The sequence below is a fragment of the Balaenoptera musculus genome, chromosome 11 (assembly GCF_009873245.2).
Source record: "Balaenoptera musculus isolate JJ_BM4_2016_0621 chromosome 11, mBalMus1.pri.v3, whole genome shotgun sequence".
NCBI classification, from domain to species: Eukaryota; Metazoa; Chordata; class Mammalia; order Artiodactyla; family Balaenopteridae; genus Balaenoptera; species Balaenoptera musculus.
The window spans coordinates 8,336,256-8,358,969 of record NC_045795.1 but is presented as its reverse complement, the minus strand read 5'-3'; the positions used below and the strand labels follow the sequence as shown (position 1 = coordinate 8,358,969).

The window sequence follows — 22,714 nt, the reverse complement described above, 5'->3', positions numbered from 1 at the left end:
GAGCAACTGGGCCCGTGAGCCACAATTACTGAGCCTGCGCGTCTGGAGCCTGTGCTCCGCAACAAGAGAGGCCGCGATAGTGAGAGGCCCGCGCACCGCGATGAAGAGTGGCCCCCGCTTGCCGCAACTAGAGAAAGCCCTCACACAGAAATGAAGACCCAACACAGCCATAAAAATAAATAAAAAATAAATAAATTAAAAAAAAAAAAAACTTGCTTCCTTTTAAAAAATAAATAAATAAATAAATAAATAAATGAACTGATCTTTACCTTCAGAATTCAGAAATAAGTCAGTGATTTTTATCTTTTATGATTTTAAGAATTTCAGGCCATCTCCCTCTTGGCTCTCACCTTTACATACTAAAGAATCAGAATTTTTTTAATTCTTTGTCTCAGGTCATATGCTAGTCCTTAGCAGGAACTCCTCAAGCTCTATCACTCTTTCTTCAATGTAGTCTCAGTTACTGTTCATTGAAGCCTGGTTTACAGACAACTGATGAGCATGCCTTTCATTCTCTCTCTTTCTGGCTGAATGGTGGTTGCCAAGGACTTGGGGGAGAGGGAAATGGGGGACTTCTTATTTTAAAATGGCTACAAACACAAGGGATCTTTGTGGCAATGGAACTGCTCTGTATTTTGACTGTGGTGGTGGATACATATACAAGTGATAAAACTGTACAGAACTAAATACACACACACACACAAATGAGTACAGGTATACAAGCAACACTTGTGGAATCTGAAAAAGTTTGGTGGGTTGTATCAATGTCAATATCCTGGTTTTGATATTATGCAACAGTTTTCCAAGATGTTCCCATTGGGTAAATGGGGTAAAGGGCACGTGGGTTCTCTCTGTATTATTTCTTACAACTGCATGTGAATCTACAATTATCTCAAAATTAAAAGTTTAATTTTTAAGAAGAGAGGATATATAGAAAACAGATTTTTTAAAAAATCAGTTTCAGCCTGCTAAATTCTAAGGAATTGACACTTAGAATGGACTTATAATTTGAAATCATTTCAAGGAAGAGACATCTGATATATTTTTCAGTGTTAAAGTACCATGCATGCTTCTCTATGGCATAAGAGAGAGATGCTGGTGATTAATGAAAAACAGACAAAGCTTGCCTTTTAGAGGTTTTTCTCTTCCAGCTTTCAGAGAAGTAATGCTTCCCCACTGTCATTCCCAAACAAATAGCTTCAATTTATAAAAAATAAAGACAAAAATGCTTAACTTGCCCTGAAGAATATTTATATTTTAAAAGATATAATTTTCCAGAGTGACCCTAACAAAGCGAGACTATAAGACAGCAATAACAGGGTGGGGAGGGATGCTCATCAAGGTGGTTCTGAGATGAGACAGGCGCTGGAACAGGCACCTACTCTTAATAAGAGCAGCCATTTGCCTTGATCCCCAATCCTGCTTCTTACCAGGGCTACCCCCAAAAGCACTTTTATTTGTTGTCCTTATGAAACAGGTGGAGTGAAAATCTTCTTGACTATATGTAACACTATGAACAGGGATTATCTGACATTATAAGTAATGTTGTTTGCCTACTGACTATATAGCTATAGTCAGTTTACCTAATAATCTGGAAAATTAAGTCTAATGTCTTACAAATCCCCAAGATATCAAAGAATTATACAACTGAAACAGAATCTCAGATGGTCCTCTAATGACCAATCCAGGATTATCCCTCAAGCAGACTGAGCACAAACAAACTGCCCAAACTCAAATTTATTTTTATGTTTCTTTGTTTTTCTTAATCACACTACTTATCATGGAAAAAAAAAACCGAATGCTGCTGAGAATATCTACAATTAATTTAGATTTCATGTTGTTACTACTGTTTTAAATTACCTGATAGATCAATACAACCATGTCAGTGAACAGGGCCTCTGAAGACCTGGGTCTACTCCAGATAAACAAGTCTGTCTAAGGTCTGACTCACTATTGGCAAACGCAGGACACCTGGAGAACTGCAGGACCCTAAGAGTAGAGCGAGGACAGATGCCCCAGAGCCCTAGAGAAAGAACAGGTGCTAAGAACGGGAGAGGAGTACGACCACCTTTTCTTAACCTGTGCAGGCTTGTACGGCTAACGTGAACACCCAGAGGCCCAGCTTTCTCTTTCCACCCATATCCCACCTAATCCAAGCTTCTAGCAACTGAGCGACAATAAAAGGATGAAGCCAGAGGGAGATTTTGCTGGTGCCGAACAAAATACACTCTACAAAACAGAAACCTTGAAGCATGCCGTCCATACAATTACCGTAATTCACTGAAAGGAGATATTCCGTCTTCATTAAAGCCCTTTCATTATTTTTCCCTATTCAAGGCTGTTCATAATCTTCATCTTAAACTGAATTGTTGCAGTGTGTTTGTTTACGTTTAGTGGGATAAGCGGCAGAGGAGTAGTGATTTGTTCCAGTCTCCAAACAATTCTGGAAATAGCCCTGATCCCAATCTGTATCTCTCTCAGCCCTGGTTGCCAAGTCACTAAAAATTATCTTCTGTGCTTTAGATTTTAATCTTTGGACAAAGTTATTTATGAGAAATGAATTTCTCTAGATATCTAGAATATATTAACTAAGTAAAAACAAGTCAAAGAATGGTACATAGTGTATGATCCTATTTGTTCAAAAATTATAGGTACAGAGAAACACATAAACAGATTCTAACAATGGCTATCTTTTAAAGATAAGAGAGGAGATGGGTTATATTATTTTATTCTTTACTGATTATTTTTTAGCAACCAGCCTGGTTTTGTTTGTTTTTTTTTTTACTTTACTGCAGATACACTGTCTTTAAAAGATAGTTTTTCATTCTAGAATTCATCAAAGGAGAACATGCTCTATGAAGCCAATGCTTCTCAACCCAGACTGCTCACAAGAATTACCCACAGAGCAACTAAAACTATCACTTGAGGGGGGACCTAAACAATTATATTTTCATCAACTCAACCAGATAATCATGATATGCAATAAAGACAGAAATCACCACTCTAGGCTAAGGTTACATAAGAGGTACTTACTAAAAAAATCCAAAAGTCATAAAAACAACAAAACCTATCTCAATAGACAAACACTAAACATAATTTTTAATCCTCTATAGCATATCTAACCCTTCTAACAAAATCATTAGCAAGTAGATACTGAACATTTATATGTATTCAACATACACTAAGCCTCAAGGTGAAAATAACATACCAGTAAGACTAAATTTGGGGGCTGTTCATAATTTCTATCTTCTTTATAGAAATGGTCCTCGTTATATGTTTAAATAATCTGTGTTCAAATTTGGTTACCTCAAGTTTTTTTTTTTTCATTCCAGCAAATCTAAGGTGTGGCAATTGCCCCCCCTTAGTTTCTGACACCAGTGACTTCTCAGTTTGGGGATGTGTCCCACATAGGCAGCTTATTAAACTCTCAGGGAGATGATGCATTTATAATTTGAAAAAATCCCCTAGATCAGGGGTTGGCAAAGTATGGACCGTGAGTCCTATCTGACCACCGACCGTTTCTGTACAGTCTGCGAGCTAAGAATGGTTTTTACATTTTGAAATGGTTGAAGAAAAACCAGAAGAACAGTATTTCATGACACACAGAAAGTGCACAGAATTCAAATTTCAGTGTTTTCCTGGAACACAGTCATACTCATTCATATTGTCAATGGCTACTTTCATGCTACGATGGCAGAACTGAGTAGTTATGACAGAGGCCACATGGCCCACAAAGCTGAAAGTATTTACTGCAGTTACTATATATATGCTGAGTATGTTAAATACTGGTCCCTTATAGAAAAAGCTTGCTGACTCCTGGTCTAGATGATTTTGACACATGCTCCAGGGGGTTGGGTTGTCACCCCACACCCCACTGAAAATTACAGTCACAGTACTTTCATATAGTATCGAGACCTGACACTTTGGGTGTTGAACTAATGGTCTGTCAATGGCATATATTCTAATACCACAGGTTCTTCAGGGCACAGTATGCAGCTGACGCTATGGGGTACATACACCCATAGTTACACAGAACAAGAGGGAGAAATGTCAAGAAAGATCCCAAGAGAATTCGTTTGCCACCTGAATTTTTTAAATAAACAGGACTGAACCAAATGATAAACACACTGGAGATGGAATGAGGGTGAGGAATGGGGAGTGGGGCACTCGAAGCTAACGGTTCTCAGCCTTGGCTAGGGGTTGGAGTTAACTTGGGAGAGCCTAAAAGAAATATCACCCTCAGAAATTCTGACTTAATTGGGCTTCAGAATTTTTTAAAGTTTTGATTCTTATGCACAGCCAAGAGTGAAAAACTGCGCTAAGACAAAATGATCTAAGCATGAAATTATGTACAACTGAGAATATGCAATTGCAAAACCTCTGGTTTGGCTAAAGCCGAGAAATATGGAGAGAATTGGCTGCAGATCATAGAGGTGTGCTGGAGCAGCTTTTGTGGGGAAGGGAGGGTGCTTACAGACCCTAAAGATGTGGACTTTATCCTGAAGCTTGAAGGTTATGAGGAGCCAATGAAAGACTTTAAATAAGGAAGTGATACAATCACAATTTACCTTTTAAAAAATTAATTATCCTGGCAAGTATGGGAAAGGGGGACTAGAAAGAGATGAGAGACTATCAGAATATTTCAAGAGTTCCAAGAGAAACTCAGGCCTGGACTTAGGCACTGGCCTTAGGATTGAAAAGAATTTGAAATATTTAGGATTTGCTGATGGCCTGGACGATGGAGGTGAGGAAGATGTGATGTCTGGCCTCCCAGATTTCTGCTATGGACAGCTGAATAGACGACAGTGCTGTCAGGTTTGGAAACGTGGGAAAATGTGTTTCATACATCAGCAATACTATTCAAATGTTGGTGAGAAGCAAGGAGTAGAGAAGCTAAAGGCAAGAATATGTCAAGTAGAAAAATGTGAAGACTACCTATACATGTATATTATGGGCCACGTTTTAAAAAGCAGTAAATCTCAAGTTTGTTGTGTCTGCAATCTTCCTAAGTTCATGATTTGTCAAATTTTAAATCTATGATTACTAACACAATTCTGTTATTAGATATAAATTTGAATCAAATTTAGGCTATAGAAAGCTATAAAGAATGTCACTCTCACCCTAACAATGAGACAAAGATAAACTACAAAATCATAGCTCTTCTTTAGCCCATCAGTCAGGTGACGCTACAAGATAACGAAGTAACCTGAATTTCAAAGAGGGACAAGACCCTCCAAGGAGACAGCTGACATACTCACTATGTTTCCTGTGGCAAAGCACAGGAACAGGAAGTGGGTACCATACAAGTGGGTAAAAAGAAATCAGCTAAAATTTTAACCAACAGTTAAAGTCCAAGTGTGCGATTAACCTGTCAGCTTGGAGTAAGTGACACAAGGAAAGTACATAGTCACCTACAAGCTCTCTTCCACGGGTCTCTACCGAGCACTCCCTAGAAAGACGGAGACTGGAGAGAGCCACCCCAGTGATGTATGTTGGCCTACAGGAGGTGATCAGTGGCTGCTAAGGGAAACATAGACAACCTGGCGTGCTTCTTGGAAACCTTTTTCCTATTCAAAACAAGCCTTAGCCATTGCTGGAAGTCAGCAAATTCTGTCACCCTCAGGGGACAAGCAAAGGCCCACTGCAGCTCCAGCTTGGGGAAGAGTAGAAGGAAAAATCCTTTACCCCTGGGGGAGGGGCAGAAAACCATCCAGGACCCAGGATCCTATTCTAAGCAGAGTCGGTTACTGCTGAGGGAAGGATAGAAGACTCCTGCCCAAGACCAATCACAGATACTAGGGAGAGTGTGGCTACCACGGTTCAGAAAGGCAGGACCGTGGACAGCCCCCCCCAGATACCCCACTACACAGCGCTTGCCTGAGACTAAAACTGGACAGGACAAGACAGAAATTTCCCCTGCCCCAAGTAATGAGCAACACAAGGCTGTGGCTGGGGGAAGGCAAGGGTGTGGAGAGACACCTCTTCCATGGTGCAGGCTTGCAGAGATGGCTAAAGGCTGACAATACAGCACTAACACTGATACCAACCCTGCAGCACCCAGCCCCCACGCTGAGTACAAGGCAACAACAGCACCTTCTGGGGAATTTGAAGCCTGGGATGCGCTGAAGGTAACCATAACAAGAAAGCTCAAACTCGGCTCACTCCTGACTAAATTAAATCAACCTTCACCCTACTGGTCTAGCAGAAGAAGCCCATTTCCAGGCATAAATATTGATATTATATACCTCAGTCACTACTGTTATACATGCAAAGTCCTTAATTCAATAAAAAAATATTGAATTAAGACACCCTCAAAAACAGGAAAACCAATTCATTGTCAAGAAATAAAGTGATCAGACTTAGAGATGATCCAGATTTTAAAACAACCAGACAGGGACTTTATAATTAACATGTTAGAGACTCTCATGGAAAAGGTAGACAACTCACATGAACAGATGGGGAATTTCAGCAGAGAGATGGAAAGTCCAAGGAAAAGTCAAATGAAAATGCTTAAAAAAAAAAAACAAGAAAAGGCAAAAACAAAAACAAAAAAACCATGATATCAGAGATGAAGACTTCCTTTAATGGGCTCACCAGTAGACTTGACATAGTTAAGCAAAGAATCAGTGAACTTATCATAGCAGCACTATTTACAAGAGCCAAGACGTGGAAGCTACCTAAGTGTCCATCCACAGATGAATGGATAAAGAAGATGTGGTATATAGACACAGTGGAATATTAGCCATAGAAAAGAATGAAATAATGCCATTTGCAGCAACATGGATGTACCCAGAGATCATCATATGAAGTGAAATTAAGTCAGAGAAAAACAAATAGCAAATGACAGCGGTCCCCAACCTTTTTTGGCACCAGGGACTGGTTTTGTGGTAGACAATTCTTCCATGGACCGGGGCGGGGGTGGATGGGTCAGGCAGTAATGCAAGCAATGGGGAGCGGCAGATGAAGCTTCGCTCACTCGCCCACCGCTCACCTCCTGCTGTGCGGCCCGGTTCCTAACAGGCCGCGGACTGGTACCCGTCCATGGCCTGGGGGTTGGGGACCCCTGGCATATAATATTGCTTATATCTGGAATCTAAAAAATGATACAAGTGGGCTTATTTACAAAACAGAAATAGACTCAAAGACATAGAAAACAGACTTATGGTTACCAAAGGGGAAAGTTGGGGAGGGATAAATTAGGAGTTTGGGATTAAAATATACACACTACTATACATAAAATTGATAACCAACAAGGACCTACTGTATAGCACAGGGAACTATACTCAATATCTTGTAATAACTTATAATGGAAAAGAATCTAAAAAAGAATCTATTTACCTATCTATTTATATAACTGAATCACTTTGCTATACACCTGAAATTAACACATCATAAATCAACTACATTTCAATAAAAAATTTTAAAAAAAGAATCAGTGAATGTAAAAGTGGACAAATAGAAATTATTCAAATTGAAATATAAGAGAAAAAAGAGTGGGGGAAAAAAAAAGAAGTAGTAGGAGGGAAAAAAGGAACCATCCAAAAGCTATGGAACAATTTCAAATGGTTTAACATACATGTAATTGGAGTCCCAGATGGAGAAGAAAGAGATAATGGAGAAGAAAAATATTTAAAGAAATAGTGGCCGAAAATTTCTAAAAATAATAAAAGATATCGAACCACAAATCTAAGACTCCCAGAGAATCCTAAGCAAGATAAAGACCTCCCAAAAGAACTAAAAAATAACAAAACAAAAATAAAGCACACACACATACCTAGATTCACCACAGTGAAATGGCTAAAAAACCAAAGATAAAGGGGAAGTATTGAAGAAGAAATAAGGAAAAAAGAAAGAGAAAAAAAGACACATTACACACAGAGGGACAAAGATAAAAAGTACAGCAAACTTCTCATCAGAAGCAACCAAACCAGATGACAAAATACAATAACACCTTAAAAGACTAAAAGGGAAAAAAATGCAAAGCCAGAACCTATATTCAGGAGAAACATTTTTCAAATCTGGAGGTGAAATGAAGACTTTTTTCCAGAAAAAAAAAAAAAAAGAAACTGGAGAAATTAACTGCCAGTAGACCTGTGCTACACGGCATATTAAAGGAAGCTCTTCAAACAGGAGTGTAATACTAGATGGAAACTTAACGCTCCACAAAGAAGTGAGCAACAAAGAAAATTAAAATGAAAGTAAACATAAAAGATATGTTTTCTGGGCTTCCCTGGTGGCACAGTGGTTAAAAATCCGCCTGCCAGTACAGGGGACACGGGTTCGAGCCCTGGTTGGGGAAGACCTCATGCTGTGGAGCAACTAAGCCTGTGCACCACAACTACTGAGCCTGAGCTCTAGAGCCCGCGAACCACAACTACTGAGCCCGTGTGCCACAGCTACTGAAGCCCACGCGCCTAGAGCCTGTGCTCCACAACAAGAGAAGCCACCGCAACTAGAGAAAGCCCGCGCGCAGCAACGAAGACCCAACGCAGCCAAAAATTAATTAATTTTTTAAAAAAGATATGTTTTCTTATTTTTAATCATTCTAATATTTTAACCAGATTTAAAAATAAGTTGTTGCATTTTTTCACTTGAAGCCTCATTTAACATCAAAGTTAAAGCTACTGTAGATATTTAATAGCTGTCTGCTTCCACTTCTTAAAAGAGAGCAAAAACATTAGTTTTTAAATTTAATTGTGACACCTTCAAGAGCTGCTTGAATATACTGCCTCTCTCAAAGCTTACGGCAATACTGTTTATTACCCACTTAAACTAAATTACCCTTTTACCAGCTAATTATATAATTTTAAACTGTAAATTACAGTACTCATCATTGAATAGAAAAAAAATTCTTAGAAAAATAAATTTTTAATTTAAAACAATCAGAATATCATTTGCTGTAAAAAAAAAAATCAGGTTAAGGCTATTTAAGATAGTTCAAAATTTGCTTTACATTTAAGCCATAGCACTACCTTCCTAAAAGATGCCATTCAATTTGTTCTTCCCATAATCGATTAGTTACTCAGTTATAAAAGTATAAGGATTAAATGGCAAAATCCGAATCTATTATGAAGTTATAACAGAGCAATATACAATAGTTTCAATTGTTATTACTTATATGCCCTTAAGCATCTTAAATTATACATGTCCTACCAAAAAAATGTCAGTAACAACATATTTGTTTGAATCAGTCACTGACCTAAAAAATAATCTTTTCAGTGACTGATAAAATGTTACAATCTCATAATACAGTATTTCCAAAGGATCTTTACACTGAACACTCAAAAATGAACTTTTCACATCAATGAGCATAACTTATAATGAAACTCCCAATGTAACAAATTCTTAAAATTAAATCTAAATAAGAGACCAAATGAATGACAGATCAGAAAATAAAAGCACAACTAGGAAAACAAGTAATGCACAAGCACGGTCAGAACAGTCACACCTTTGATATGATGACAGTAATCCTCAGGAAGCAGTTATGCCATACTGGGGTTAAAAAACAAAAACACAGATAATTTCAGAACTGGAAGGGATCATCAGATATTGAATCCAGAGTTTCCTAAACCAAGTCTTAAGAAGGCCTAATTCTAAGAACTATTAAATGGTATTCAGAGAACAAAGATTTTCTAGGTCTTAAACCTCACTCTACAAATTAGCATATTAAAGGTCTGAAGCCCCACTTAAAAAAGAAAGCTTCTTAATTTTAAAGACTAAAAAAACAAATTTATATGCAAACGGGTAAATGTTTTTCTTAACTCACAGTAAAATCTCTCAATTTTTTTCTTAACTCATTAAAATCTTTAGATCATCTTTCCTTTAACATCAATGTGAAAATTGTTGTCATTGGATTGTCTTATAGATGAGGAAACCAAGGTCTGGTTAAATATGTGGCTTTTCCCAGGACATGGAAGCAACCTAAGTGTCCATCGACAGATGAATGGATAAAGAAGATGTAGCACATATATAAAATGGAATATTACTCAGCCATAAAAAGAAACAAAATTGAGTTATTTATAGTGAGGTGGATGGAGCTAGAGTCTGTCATACAGACTGAAGTCAGAAAGAGAAAAACAAATACCGTATGCTAACACATATATATGGAATTTAAGAAAAAAATGGTCATGAAGAACATAGGGGCAGGACAGGAATAAAGACGCAGACATAGAGAATGGACTTGAGGACATGGGGAGTGGGGAAGGGTAAGCTGGGACGAAGTGAGAGAGTGGCATGGACATATATACACTACCAAATGTAAAATAGATAGCTAGTGGGAAGCAGCCGCATAGCACAGGAAGATCAGCTCGGTGCTTTGTGACCACCTAGAGGGGTGGGATAGGGAGGGTGGGAGGGAGGGAGATGCAAGAGGGAGGAGATATGGGGATATATGTATATGTACAGCTGATTCACTTTGTTATAAAGCAGAAACTAACACACCATTGTAAAGCAATTATACTCCAATAAAGATATTAAAAAAAATATGTGGCTTTTCTAAAGTACGAGAGACAATAGCATTCAAGGATAAAACTGTTTACTGACTCATGAATTCAAGGATCCTATTGCTTCTTTAGACTCTTTATTTGCATACAAAAATATAGCAGAACCTAATTTATCCTAGTGGGGGAAGTTCCAATAACTGCACATTATGTAAGTATTTACATAAACATTGTTAATGTTTAGTTCTCCCATATACTTCAGATTAAATATAACTGAACTGTTTAGAATTTTTAAAGTACTACCATTTAATAAGAATTTTTCTCTATAGCTAATAGCTCATATAAGTAAAGAAAACATTTTTAAAAGATAAATTCTAATATTAACCTCTAATGTTAAAAGACAGTCACCTAAAAAAACTGGGTTATAGCATCCTCTTGGAAATGAGTCATTGATCTTGAAATTTTAATAAGTCTTTAGCTGTACTAAACACTCCACATTCACTTGCATTATATATCACAACACAGTTACAAATTGATCACAAAAAAGCTTCATTTTTAAAAAATCCAGTGTTCCCAATCCTTGAGCTCTCAGTAATAAAATCACCTTAAGAGCTAGTTTAAAATGTACCTTCCTAGGCCCTGGTCTCAAAGATTCTAATTCCATAGCTGTGGACTGGGTCTATGGACTGTACCCTCAACCAGCCCCAGGTAATTCTGATATGTAGCAAGATTTAGTAACCATATTGGATTAAAGTAATTCATGGTAGGGACTGGAGAGAGAATTTTATAATGAAAACATATTAGCGGGACTTCCCTGGTGGTGCAGTGGTTAAGGATCTGCCTGCCAATGCAGGGGACACGGGTTCGAGCCCTGGTCTAGGAAGATCACACATGCCGCAGAGCAACTAAGCCCGTGTGCCACAACTACTGAGCCCACGCGCCACAACTAATGAAGCCCGTGTGCCTAGAGCCCACGCACTGCAACGAAGAGTAGCCCCCGCTCGCCGCAACTAGAGAAACCCTGTGTGCAGCAACTAAGACCCAATGCAGCCCCAAAATTAATTAATTAATTAATTATTAATTAATAAAAGAAAACATATTGGCTACACATAGTTATCCAAGAGCAATAAAATACTTTTAAATTTAATCAAGTCCTGGTGGTATTCCTGAACCATCCTCAAAACAGATCACCTCTCCTCTCTCTCCATCATCCCTTAAACAGGTTCTTTCTCTGCTCTCTACCTCTTTTGTTGTCTTCAAAGTCCCATTACCTGGCTCTCCCTGAACTCAGCAAGCCGCCGAAGTACGACTTAACCTGAAGGTTAGTTCGCCTCTCTACACCATGAACCCCTTATGGACAATGATTGACATTTTCATTTTTGTTTATCAGTGTTTACCACAGAGACTGGCAAATGCTCATGATCAAGAAATATGCAACAAGATTGATCCTTGAAAATGCTAGATGCTGCTTTTTAGTATAATTCTTCTATATACATTTAATAAAACAATACATTCTATGGCCACTTCAATTATAGTAAGTAAAATGCATGCAAAATGCTTTGTACAGTACCTGACATATAGTAGGGGTTCAATAAATATAGCCATTATTAGAATTATTCATCTGATTCTAAGGTAAGTTCAATGCGCTGAATTCTCTGGGCTCTCCTCTTACATCTGACCATTCTTAATTCCAGTTTCCTTCCCTGGTTCCAATTCCTCCTCCCCACCTCTGCCTCATCCTTCCTCTTCTGTTTAGAATTCCTTTCTACAGGAAAAATATCCCTAGTTATTCTAACTTCTCTTCCTGAATTATCTTACTTTTCTGGTCCTTTATTCCAATCACTAAACAAAGCAAAGATAAATATATTTATATTCTGATAGTTAACCATTTAAGAATCAAAATCATAGCTTACACAGTCCCAAGACTTATCTGGAAATTGCTTTAGGTTTAAGAAATATCATCTGGACCTTGGATGTGGTACCGCCAGAGGATACTGATATATGATTCAAAGATAATGAGATGGGTATTAGGAAAGTAAAAACCTGAAGATGGCAATTCTAATTTTTGAAAAATTACAGTGGCTTCATTCTCGATAACACAGGTAATTCTTCCAAATGGCAAAGTCCTATAAAGTACAAATCATACCAGCACTTATTAATTGGCTCAGTACCACAAAAGAGTAAGGGATTTTTCACATGTATTTCAGAAAAAGTAAATTTTGGGGTCTGGCACAAATATTGAAGAGTAGCACACTGTCTTTAGGGCTACATTTACAAAACATAAATTTCTATAATTGGACATCTGAAATAATTTTATCTGCATAAACTCACCTCCTATAATAGAACATTTAGGAGGAGGAACTTAACCTAATGGGACACTAGAATACGTGCAGGTACTGAGAGAAGCATACCTGTTTGGGAGCACCACCAAAGAAAGTTGCTGGCTATACTAGTATGAGGTGTGAACAATTACAAGTATGTATACTAGGTACCCAAGTTTTTCCCCCTTTCTCTCTTTTTTTTTCTGATAATCACTATTAACACTAAAGTGGCTTAGCAACTAAAAAATCTAAAAGGGAAACATAACTGTGTATGTATATAGTAAAAATAAATAAGCACATATATATTTTGTAAACACACACACACACACACACACTTGACCTTCATTCCAGTTTGAATTCCCAGCTTCCCGATGTTTATAGCAATAAAGAGAGAGGAGCACCTGCGCCCACACTTGCTGCTGACACTGAGAGAGGGGATGAGCCTGAGGCCAGACTTTGCCTTTTTTTCCGAGGAACCAATTATTCCTTTCCCAACCCGAGCCCGGCTCTGTGTTTATCCGGGGGGTTAGGGATCCTGCCTCCTTCTAAGTAAAAAATTCTTCTCTAAACTCTTAGCAACCAAATTTGGGTGGGAACACAAAGTTGGGAGCCAAAATAGTTGAGGAAAATAAAAGTAAAGCAAAAGGATACATTTCACTGCTGATCGTTTTTTTGAAGTTAGGTTACCCATAAAACTGAAAGAGTATATACATTCTGACTCTAATTTTAGGTTGTGGTGGGGAAGAGGAATTTAGGACATATTCAGAGAAAGAAAAACTATATGAGAAGGAAGGAAGCCACTTATCTCTCTACTCGAGTGAGCTGAATAAGCATATAACCTATACACAGTTAACAAACAATTTAGGAATCCTGAGAATCACACACTGTGGGAAGTGACATACAGAAGAGAACTCTGGCAATAGTTATGAAGTGACAAAGATGGGGGTCTCCAGGTGCTAATCTCTATATGAAATCCCTATAGTACTACTGTCTTCCAGGAAGGAGAAAAAAGAGATTGAACTTGGTAGGATTTCTAAAACCAGATACATAGTAAATATGGGTCACTAACATTTACATAGGCTATGGCAACTTAAAAGTTTAGAAAGATTATTACTATTATTATCACTATTCAATAATATCTTACATTGTACAGTATCTTTTATTTCTGGACAAAAATTAGTTCCATTCACCCATTCTTGGGCTCATTTGGGGCAAATACTTACAAAGCTGTTCTTAAGTGCCTTAAGATTTATCATCTATCAGACCTGCCTGAGTTAAAATCAGATGTGAAATAAAAGCAAAAGGCACAGAACTGAGAGTCAGTGAACAGCAGTTCTAGTCCTGGCTCTGTCATTAAATGACTGTTTGATCCCAGCCATGTATATCCCAATATTTCTGAAAGGAAGTAATCAAACTACATAACTTCTAGCTCTAAAATGTTAGGCTAATTCTAATTTCTAGTTGTCATCACTTTTTAAAAATCTATTTCTATCAAAGTAATACATACACAAGACTACTTTCAAAAGATTGGTCTCTGAGATAAAAAGGTCAATAATTCTGCTTCACCTATGGGATAAGATACAGACAGAGGAATAAATCATACCTGTTAACTGAAAAAAATAAAAGATGAGAGTACATTACCCTTTTATTTACTTTTTAATTAACCAGAACTCCTATTAACGAGATTTCTGCAAATCCTTCACAGTCATTTCTTAAATCTAAATCAGTCTGGTTCTACACTATGCTCCTTTCTATTACCTGTTTCATTTCCAAGTTTATGATGATGACAAAAATGCCTTCTGACTTAATATGTGTTATCATAATCTGAAAAAAGGTAATAATTTTTCACTTATTAGCTACCAGATCTAATCAAGTTACTCTTTGCTTCAATGTCTGAACCTGTAAAATAAGGATAAACACTAATCTCTCTCAAGATGGTTGAAAAGATTAAATAAAATCCATGAAAGAACGGTAACTAGCACAAAAAAAGCATTTGTGTGTTTTAAAAGTATGACAATTATCTATATAAACTGCTTAAACACCTTATGTCCTAGTTAAAAGCATATTCACTCAAACAGATGTAGCTGAAAAATAAGGCAACTAGAATGTTTTAATCATGCAACTGTTAAGTATTGTTTTAAAAGCTCAATTCAATAAACATGCATTGAGCATATACTACGTGCCAGATACAATACACTAGGATTCCAGAATTCCATGATTACAACAATGACCCCACCCTCAAAAAGCTCACAGTCTAGAAGAGACAAATAAAGATTATAATGTAATTGACAAATATAACAACAAAAGCATGTATAAGGAGCTGAAGGAACAAGATGAAGCACTTAATTCATTCTGTTTATAGAGAACAGAGAAGAAGTAGCTAAAGCAGCTTGGAAAGGGGGAGAGAGTAGTTCTGTAGGCAGAGACGGGTTTCAAGCCTAGCTCAGCCACTTCAAGCTATTTGATGTGGGCCAACTTTACCTCTCTGAGCTTCTTTGTAAATCTGCTTTGGAGAGTTACTCTGAAGATTAGAAATAATATATGTAAATTGCCTGATACATAGCAGGCATTCAATAAATAGGAGTCATCTTGTTTTAGAAGTTGTGTGTTTGTTTCTAATAGACTAAGTTCTAAATGGCACTGTAGATGCAAGAGGGAGGGGATATGAGGATATATGTATACATAAAGCTGATTCACTGTGTTATACAGCAGAAACTAACATCATTGTAAAGCAATTATACTGCAATAAAAATGTTAAAAAAAAACAACAAACAATTTTAACTTACACCTTAATTATGAAGCTGAAAAAAAAAATGGCACTGTAGGAGGCATCACTTAACTAATGATCAAGCTGCATATGGGATCGCGAAGGTCACAAGCATGGAGAAGGCCATAATGAACCACATCAGAATGTTACCACTTACGGAGTCTACTTTTTAGCAGTGACGTGGTTCCTAACGTGGTACATTCACCTGCTGGTGAAGCCTATTCCTAATCTATTTTCTCCATTTTGACAGAATTTTGCGTACTCAGACTCTATTTAAATTTCCTAGGAGAGGTTCTCATGCTCCTCAGTCCCACCTCAGTCCTGGTTTTGGATGTTCAGCATATCCCATATCCCTTATAAAATGGCAAAGTCCAATGAGCAACAGCTGATTATTACGATTATATTAGGAGATAATTAGAGCTAACCCTGGGCTGAAACTACTATTGTTAGCCTAACGGTTGACCTATGGGAACTGGAAGCCACTATAATGATTCAGAATGTTAAAGTAAATATTTTAAAATATTGTTAAATCTGTCCAAGAGGTAAGTTACATTTACATTTACTCTGTGGTTCCCAAAGCTAATTTTCTCTAAATACCCACCGATGAGTTAAGCCAGTCATTAACATATACAAATACATATTCTTAAATCCTTATTTTTCATTTTACTCCAATGAACATAATTCATACAACATCTGAAATATTAACAGTGGATAAACACAAGGAAAGCCATAAGTAAGATAAAGTGGTCTATCTCAAAATTCAATTGAATTATGAAATGGTTCTTATGTCAGTGTAGGTTTTCAGAACTAAAAACATGTTCCTGACCTGCAACCATCATGTAAGGTCAGTGTGCTCCAAGTTAAATAACCACAGATTAAAAGTGAGGGCACCATAAATCAATCCAGAATCCATGTTAATTTTATATAGCAGTTTCCACATTCAAGGCACCCAGCATCTTTAAACTCAACCTGGTGGTAAATAATCCCAACTTTTCTCTATGAATATCTGAATTCCATGTAATGCTAGATTTTATAATATCTTGTATCCTATCAAGATAGGTTATATTTGTAAAATACTCTCCATACTCTTAACCAGTTTAACATAATGCATTTTGAAATACTAATGCTCTATCAAAATTAGCTGTCTTATACATTTTCAAAAATTAAATCCTGAGTATGTTTTTAAGATTTTTCCCTGAGAAGCACGCACTGAGGAGTCATCAAACTGCAACTGAAATCACTTTCTCGTAAACACTAATCTTTAGCGAGTATTTTTTAAAGTCAGGGTATAATACAAGCATTTCTGCATTAACCAAGCCAGAAGTTTCTCCACAAACCAGACCTACAAATTTGATTTTAAAAGTTTATGCGTATTATTGCTCACTTTTACAACTGGAAATTGATGTTAATTACTGTAATATATTAAGTCCAATTCCCTCCTGATAGCCTTGACGTATGAAGGGAAATACACAAAATTAGCAAATGTCACAGAAGCAGCAGCTTGACGCCAGAGGGAGACAGACAGACAAAAGGAAATAGGAGAGAGAGGGAGATATACGGTTAAAGCAAAAAGTGCTTAGAATTCACTAGACCTTGACCCAGCCCGTGACCTAATATAATCTACTTAATGAGTCATTTATATCGCAAAAACAAATTAACAGTTGAAGCAAACTGATCATTGTGAGAGGGAATTTAAGTCCTGCATTCGATTTGAGATTTGCAAGAAAGAAATAGAGCTAAACTAGAAAAAGACCTAAAGAGCAAGAAGCAAGCGCGCGCGTGTGCGTGTGTGTGTGTGTGTGCGTGTGTGTGTGTATGGAGGTGGGGAGATAAATAAAGGCTAACCGTACTCAAGTCTCAGCGCTAAAGCAATTCCGCGCGTACTACAGAGGCAGGGAGGTCGCCGGCCCTCCCGATGCAGGAAGGGAGGGGATGCGGGGGTCGTGGATTCTCCCCCAGCGCTTCTGGAGCCGGGGTCTCGGGGGACTGGCGTCGGCGCCCCCAGAACAGGAGCGGAGCGGATCCAATTAACACCTTCCTCGCCAGGACTTGGGACCGCGAGCTCCCGAGCGGGGCGCGCACGGGGGTGGGGCGGCGAGGAGCGCTTCCCCTCCGAGGGAGGGAGAAGGGAGGCGAGGGGCGGCACCGCATCCCGGTCCCCACCCCGGGCGCATCAATTACCCGTAAGGTTTCTCAGCACCGTCCCATGGGCCCAGAGGCTCAGGACCTGCTGCACCGACAGGTTGATCATGGAGTGGTCGCCCCCCTCCGCCTTCATCTTCCCTGGGGGACGCCCGCCGCCCTCTCCTCGGGCGCCGGGCGGCGGCGGCGGCTGCGAGGCTCCGGGGGCGGCGGCGGGTGCGCGGCTCCTCCAGGCCGCCGCCGCCGGGGGAGGCTTCGGGTCGCCGGGCTGGTCGCTGCTGCTGCCGCCGACGGGCCTCCGGGGGGGGCCGCTCAGCGCGTCTCCCAGGCAGCCCCCTCCCCGCCGGGGAGACATCGAGGACGGCGGACTGGGGAGGGGAGGGGGCCGGGCGCTCTCCCCGCGCGGCCCCCCGAGCGAGGACTCGGGTCGGAGGAGGCCGCTGCCGCTGCCTCTCAGGAGCAGCTCGGCGCCCGCCGCGGGGGCCGGGCACGCGAGGAGGCCGAGGTCACGCCGGGAGGTCCGGGGTGATGGGCAGCCGGCAGGTGCAGCCCCCGACGGGGCTCAGCTCATCACCGCGAGAGGACGAGCAGACCCGGGACTCGGAGGAGGCGGAGGAGGCGGAGGCGGCGGCGGCGGCAGCGGCAGCGGCCGCGGCAGCACCTGCCGCCAGCCTGCCAACCCTCCTGCCGCCGACACTCGAGGAACCGCCCCCTCCACCCGCGGCCGCCCCGGGCCGATCGTGCGCGCGCGCACGGGTCCCCACCTCCCCCGCTCTCCACGGAGCTGCTGCGCATGCTCACTCTCCCCCCTTCCCGCGACCCGTCGCCCTCCGACAGCCGGTCGGCCCCAAAGCCCTCCTCCTCCTGCTTCTCGCGCGCGCGAGCTCGCGAGGCTGACGGGGCTGAGCCTCGGCCCGCAGTGGGGCGGAGGGAAGCGCGGCCTACGTCACTAGCGCCACCGCCGGGCCTCGCTGCTGACTGGGCGCTCCAGGGGAACCAGCTCCACGCCCTGCCTGCCCCCGGCCCCCCGGCCCCCCGGCCCCCCGGCCCCGGGCGCGCGCCCCGGGAGAATCCGGGCGGCGCTGGAGCTCCAGGCTGAGCTGCAGCCCTGACCCTACGTGGCGGGGAGCGAGGTGTCAAACTCCGTCAGGTGGATGCTGTGACACTTCACATCTTTGGCTTCGAATGAAATACATTGGATAAAAAGGTTTGAGTACAACTTTTTCTAACAAGTGTAAATATCTCAACATTTTAGATTTGTCAGTTTGTGGGTTTGGGGTTTTGGGGTTTTTTTTTTGGGGGGGGGTGAGGCAGATGACTTGGGTAGGTCACTACTTGCAGAATATATCCGAAAGCCATTAAAGCAGAAACAGACCCACTTTACGATTCATCCAGTCCTACCCACAGCAAGAACCTGGGCCTCCCGTGGTTCCGGCATCTGAAATCACCTGCAGTGCCGGGGCTGGGCAGGTGTCCTACACCTCAAGGCCACCCTCGGGGCTAGCTCTTTTTTCGTTGCAGTACTCTCTTTACCTAAATTGTAAAAGTCTCCGTTATCTCCCCCCACCCCCCCCCCACCCCCCCGCCCAGCTCAGGACTTAAACTAGACCTCTCTTCCCGTGGTTTGTTGCCTTTCTCCATATCCACCGTTAGCCCGAGAAACTGTCTAAAATTCAACCACAACGAAGTGAACTCCTCCTTGAAGTCTGAAACCTTTTATCTTGAAAAATAAGAATTAAGTTTTGGCAATAACAACATATGCACCAGTCAGCCCGCCTCTCCCCATCCTTTTTCAACCTCTTTACTGTCTGAAAAGAAACTCTGCAAAGGACGCCGAAGTTCATGCTGTAGCTAAATCATCAAGTACTTTGGGCAAAACGCAGGAGGGTTGGATCACCTGTAAAGGGTGTTCTTGGTGACCACCTTAAAATATACATATGTATATTTATATACGTATGTATGTGTCAACTGAAAAAATGTACAGCGCGAGAGGTGTGAGTTAAGTTTTATTTGGGGCAGAACGAGAACTGTAGCCGGGGATACAGCCTTTCAGGTAGCTCTGAGCAGCTGCTCTGGCGAGGTGCGGAGGAGGTCAGTATAGACGTGACTTTGGTGAAGGGGGCGTATGTGCCCTTAAGCACACATTTTGGCAGAAAGTTGCTGCTGGTCACAAGAAGGTTGGTGCTAGTCACGAGGAGCACGTATCTCTGTTAATGATTTTAGGGCTTTTCTAGATATGAGAAGATGCAAGAAATTGGGCTCATAAAATCTTCTCCTGAAAATACCTAACTGAAGACCTGTTCTGCCAGTTTTTCCTGGAGCACAGAGGGCCTCATTCCTGATCTCCACCCTGAACTCCTTTCAGGGTGTGGGGAAGGTTAGCGACTGCAGTGGCTACTGGCTTCATTCTTACAGAACCAGAAGGCAGAAAACCATTTTTAGTTGGCATATGTATTGTCTGTTTGATGTCACAACACAGGAGGAAAGGGAACAGTCTGCATCACTAATAAGAACTGAGCCAAAACTCATCATGTGGAGTTATCGTCGTCTAAGGATTTAGAATTAATGAGATCTTAATTTAAGATTATAAAAGAGTCAGACTTAAAAGGGGCTTTACCACTTTGCCAATTCACTTTATTTTACAGATAGGTGAAACTGATTCTGCAGAATTAAGTGCCTTACAGAGGTGACACCACTTCACAGCCCAGTTTCTGAATTCCTAGTCTGTTCATTCTTTCCAGTAGCCACACCATCTTCCTTACCTCACTATCAACTCCATACCTTTAAGGTTCTGGATGGGGAGATGCAGGTTACCTAATGATTACCAATAAGAGATTTGATATTATATGATTAGAGGTATTAGAGAATATGACTACATTCAATGAAGGGTTCATATCAAACTCTCTAAGCAGCAGCTCATTAAACTCTCACATCAGGAACTTTTAGTTAGTTTACACGGAATCAGTGGGGTTCTTATTATTACACCCTACTGTTTAAAACATGGTAGCATGCATTTAAAATATTCAGAACCTGGGACAGTGCTTAGCACATGGTGTTCATCAAATATTTGTTGAATGAATAATTGAATAAACTTCATAGAAAAGTCAGCATTTTTCTTGTTTCACATAATTTTTTTAATGGAACCTAAGTGTTCATTTCTGGAAATGAGAAAGTAAGACACAGCAAGGAAGGCTCAAATCGATAATGCACTTTGATAACCAGACAACGTTTCCCTTGCTATTCAGCTCAATTCAGTAAGCATTTATTTGGCATCTGTTATCTATAATAATGTTCTGTGCTAGGCATTATCTATAGGATTTGAAGATTCATAAGGTCTCAGCTCTCTAGGCTAATACCTTGCATTCAACTTGTGTTTGCCTTGATAAAGCAAATGATAAACATAATGATATGTTGGAAGCATATACTCTTAAGTGAATTGAACATTTCCCAATGGCCAAGGTTATGAAACCCAAAACTGAATTAATGCAGGTGGAAGTTGTGTAGTTTCTTTCCTTGCAGATTTTCAGTATTGAGTTAATACACCAGTCAAGGAATGGTTTAGTCACATTCCTGCCAGAAATCAGGGAACACCCCAAATAAATCCTAGAGGTCTCTTTTAGCCCCGTGCCCTTGCATGTGAAATAAATAACAATTCACAAAGAGTTCCTGGTTTATTTCTTACACACAAGTAAGGGAACACCCATAAGTCTTAGGAATCCTATTAATTGTCCAGAGAGGGCCCAGAAGAAAGCTTTTAAAGTCAATTAGAATATAAAATGATATTGATTCTTTGGGAAAAACATTAACTATGAGGACATCTTTCTCCTTTATTATCTTCCTTTCTCGCTGTACAGTACTACATCACAGAGTCACATTACATAGGCAACCTAATTTCATCTCGCGACACATTTCAGCAGCTCCAAACTCTGAGTGATGGTGCAGGTTTAAAAGATTCATTATCTGGAAAATATGGTTTGAACACTGGCTGCATCACTTACTAGCCTTAAAATGGAAATAGTAATGGTACCTCTTCAGATTTTTGGCGTCATTTAACTAATAGTAATAATCAACACATAGCTCCTTCCTCCTGCCAGGCCTTGTGCCAAGTACAACATATTAGCTCATTTAATTTTCACAAGGATGGGTTGAAATTTCATAACACTAATTTAATAGTGTTAAATTTTATAACACTATTAGACTACTTTTTTTTTCAAAATCTATACACAAAACCTCACTTCTGCCCAAATCTTGTATCTTGTTCTTATACGGACACACACGCACACACAAAATGAAAACACTGTTGGTTTTTGGAAGAATATAAAATTCTGTTGGAAGAAATGTCAGAAATAAGAGGAAGAAATGGTCGTGCATATTATTTTAAAATAGGTACTGCACTGAAATTTACTTGTTGAAATGTTTCTCAGAACACCTGTTAAGAGTCAAGAGACATTTGCATCACAGTAAATCAGAAAAACCAGGTATGTCCTATTTTGTCTCTGCAGTAAGATATGGCATACCTAGGGTGCCAGGTCACCATTGTGGGGCTGCTGAGGGGTCCAGCCCTGTTCAGAAAAGAGCAGAGAGATGCCCCATATTGGCAGTGGGAAATGACGTCCACCCACAGTCATGGAGGGTTAGGAGCATGTCTGAGATGGAAGGACAGGCAGGTACCTGCCGGTGCCTCTAGTCCATTTTCCACCTCATCCTGGTTGTTTTCCCTCCACCTGTGCATACAAACCACCTACCTTCCAATTTCTGCCAGATGCTGCCCAGCCCACTCCCCACCGCCGTGTAGCTCCTTGTTTATTATACTAAGTCTTTAAAAGAGATAATACACGACATTTGAACTCTAAGAATTCATTCTTTGAGGCCTGAATGTGAGTGTAAAGAAAGACTCTGCTAAAATCACACGCATACAAAATCCTGCATTTGGCAACACAGGAGACTCAGTTTCCCCCCTAAAAACCGGTGTCTGAAATTACCCTGCATCCAGTCTGGTCATATTATGGATGGAAGGCCAAATATAAAACACATAAAATAATGTG

The 22,714-nt window shown here is 40.3% G+C and overlaps 2 protein-coding genes across 5 annotated transcripts in view; one reads left to right on the top strand and one right to left on the bottom strand.

Annotated features, from left to right (window-relative positions):
* Nucleotides 1–18,416, bottom strand: part of TMEM170B (transmembrane protein 170B) — a 45,406-nt gene extending 26,990 nt beyond the window's left edge. The window contains exon 1 of one of the 3 annotated variants that reach the window (XM_036868231.1): nucleotides 17,709–18,416. In XM_036868231.1, the coding sequence (XP_036724126.1) occupies nucleotides 17,709–18,024 (316 nt within the window). In that variant the 5' untranslated portion in view covers nucleotides 18,025–18,416. The remainder of the gene's footprint in view (nucleotides 1–17,708) is intronic. The other 2 variants (XM_036868230.1, XM_036868229.1) reach the window with 2 other exon arrangements.
* Nucleotides 18,417–18,746: 330 nt separating this feature from the next.
* NEDD9 (neural precursor cell expressed, developmentally down-regulated 9) overlaps nucleotides 18,747–22,714 on the top strand; it is a 296,941-nt gene continuing 292,973 nt past the window's right edge. For both annotated transcript variants that reach the window (XM_036868228.1, XM_036868227.1), the window contains exon 1: nucleotides 18,747–18,876. The gene's annotated coding sequence lies outside the window, so the exon portion shown is untranslated. The remainder of the gene's footprint in view (nucleotides 18,877–22,714) is intronic.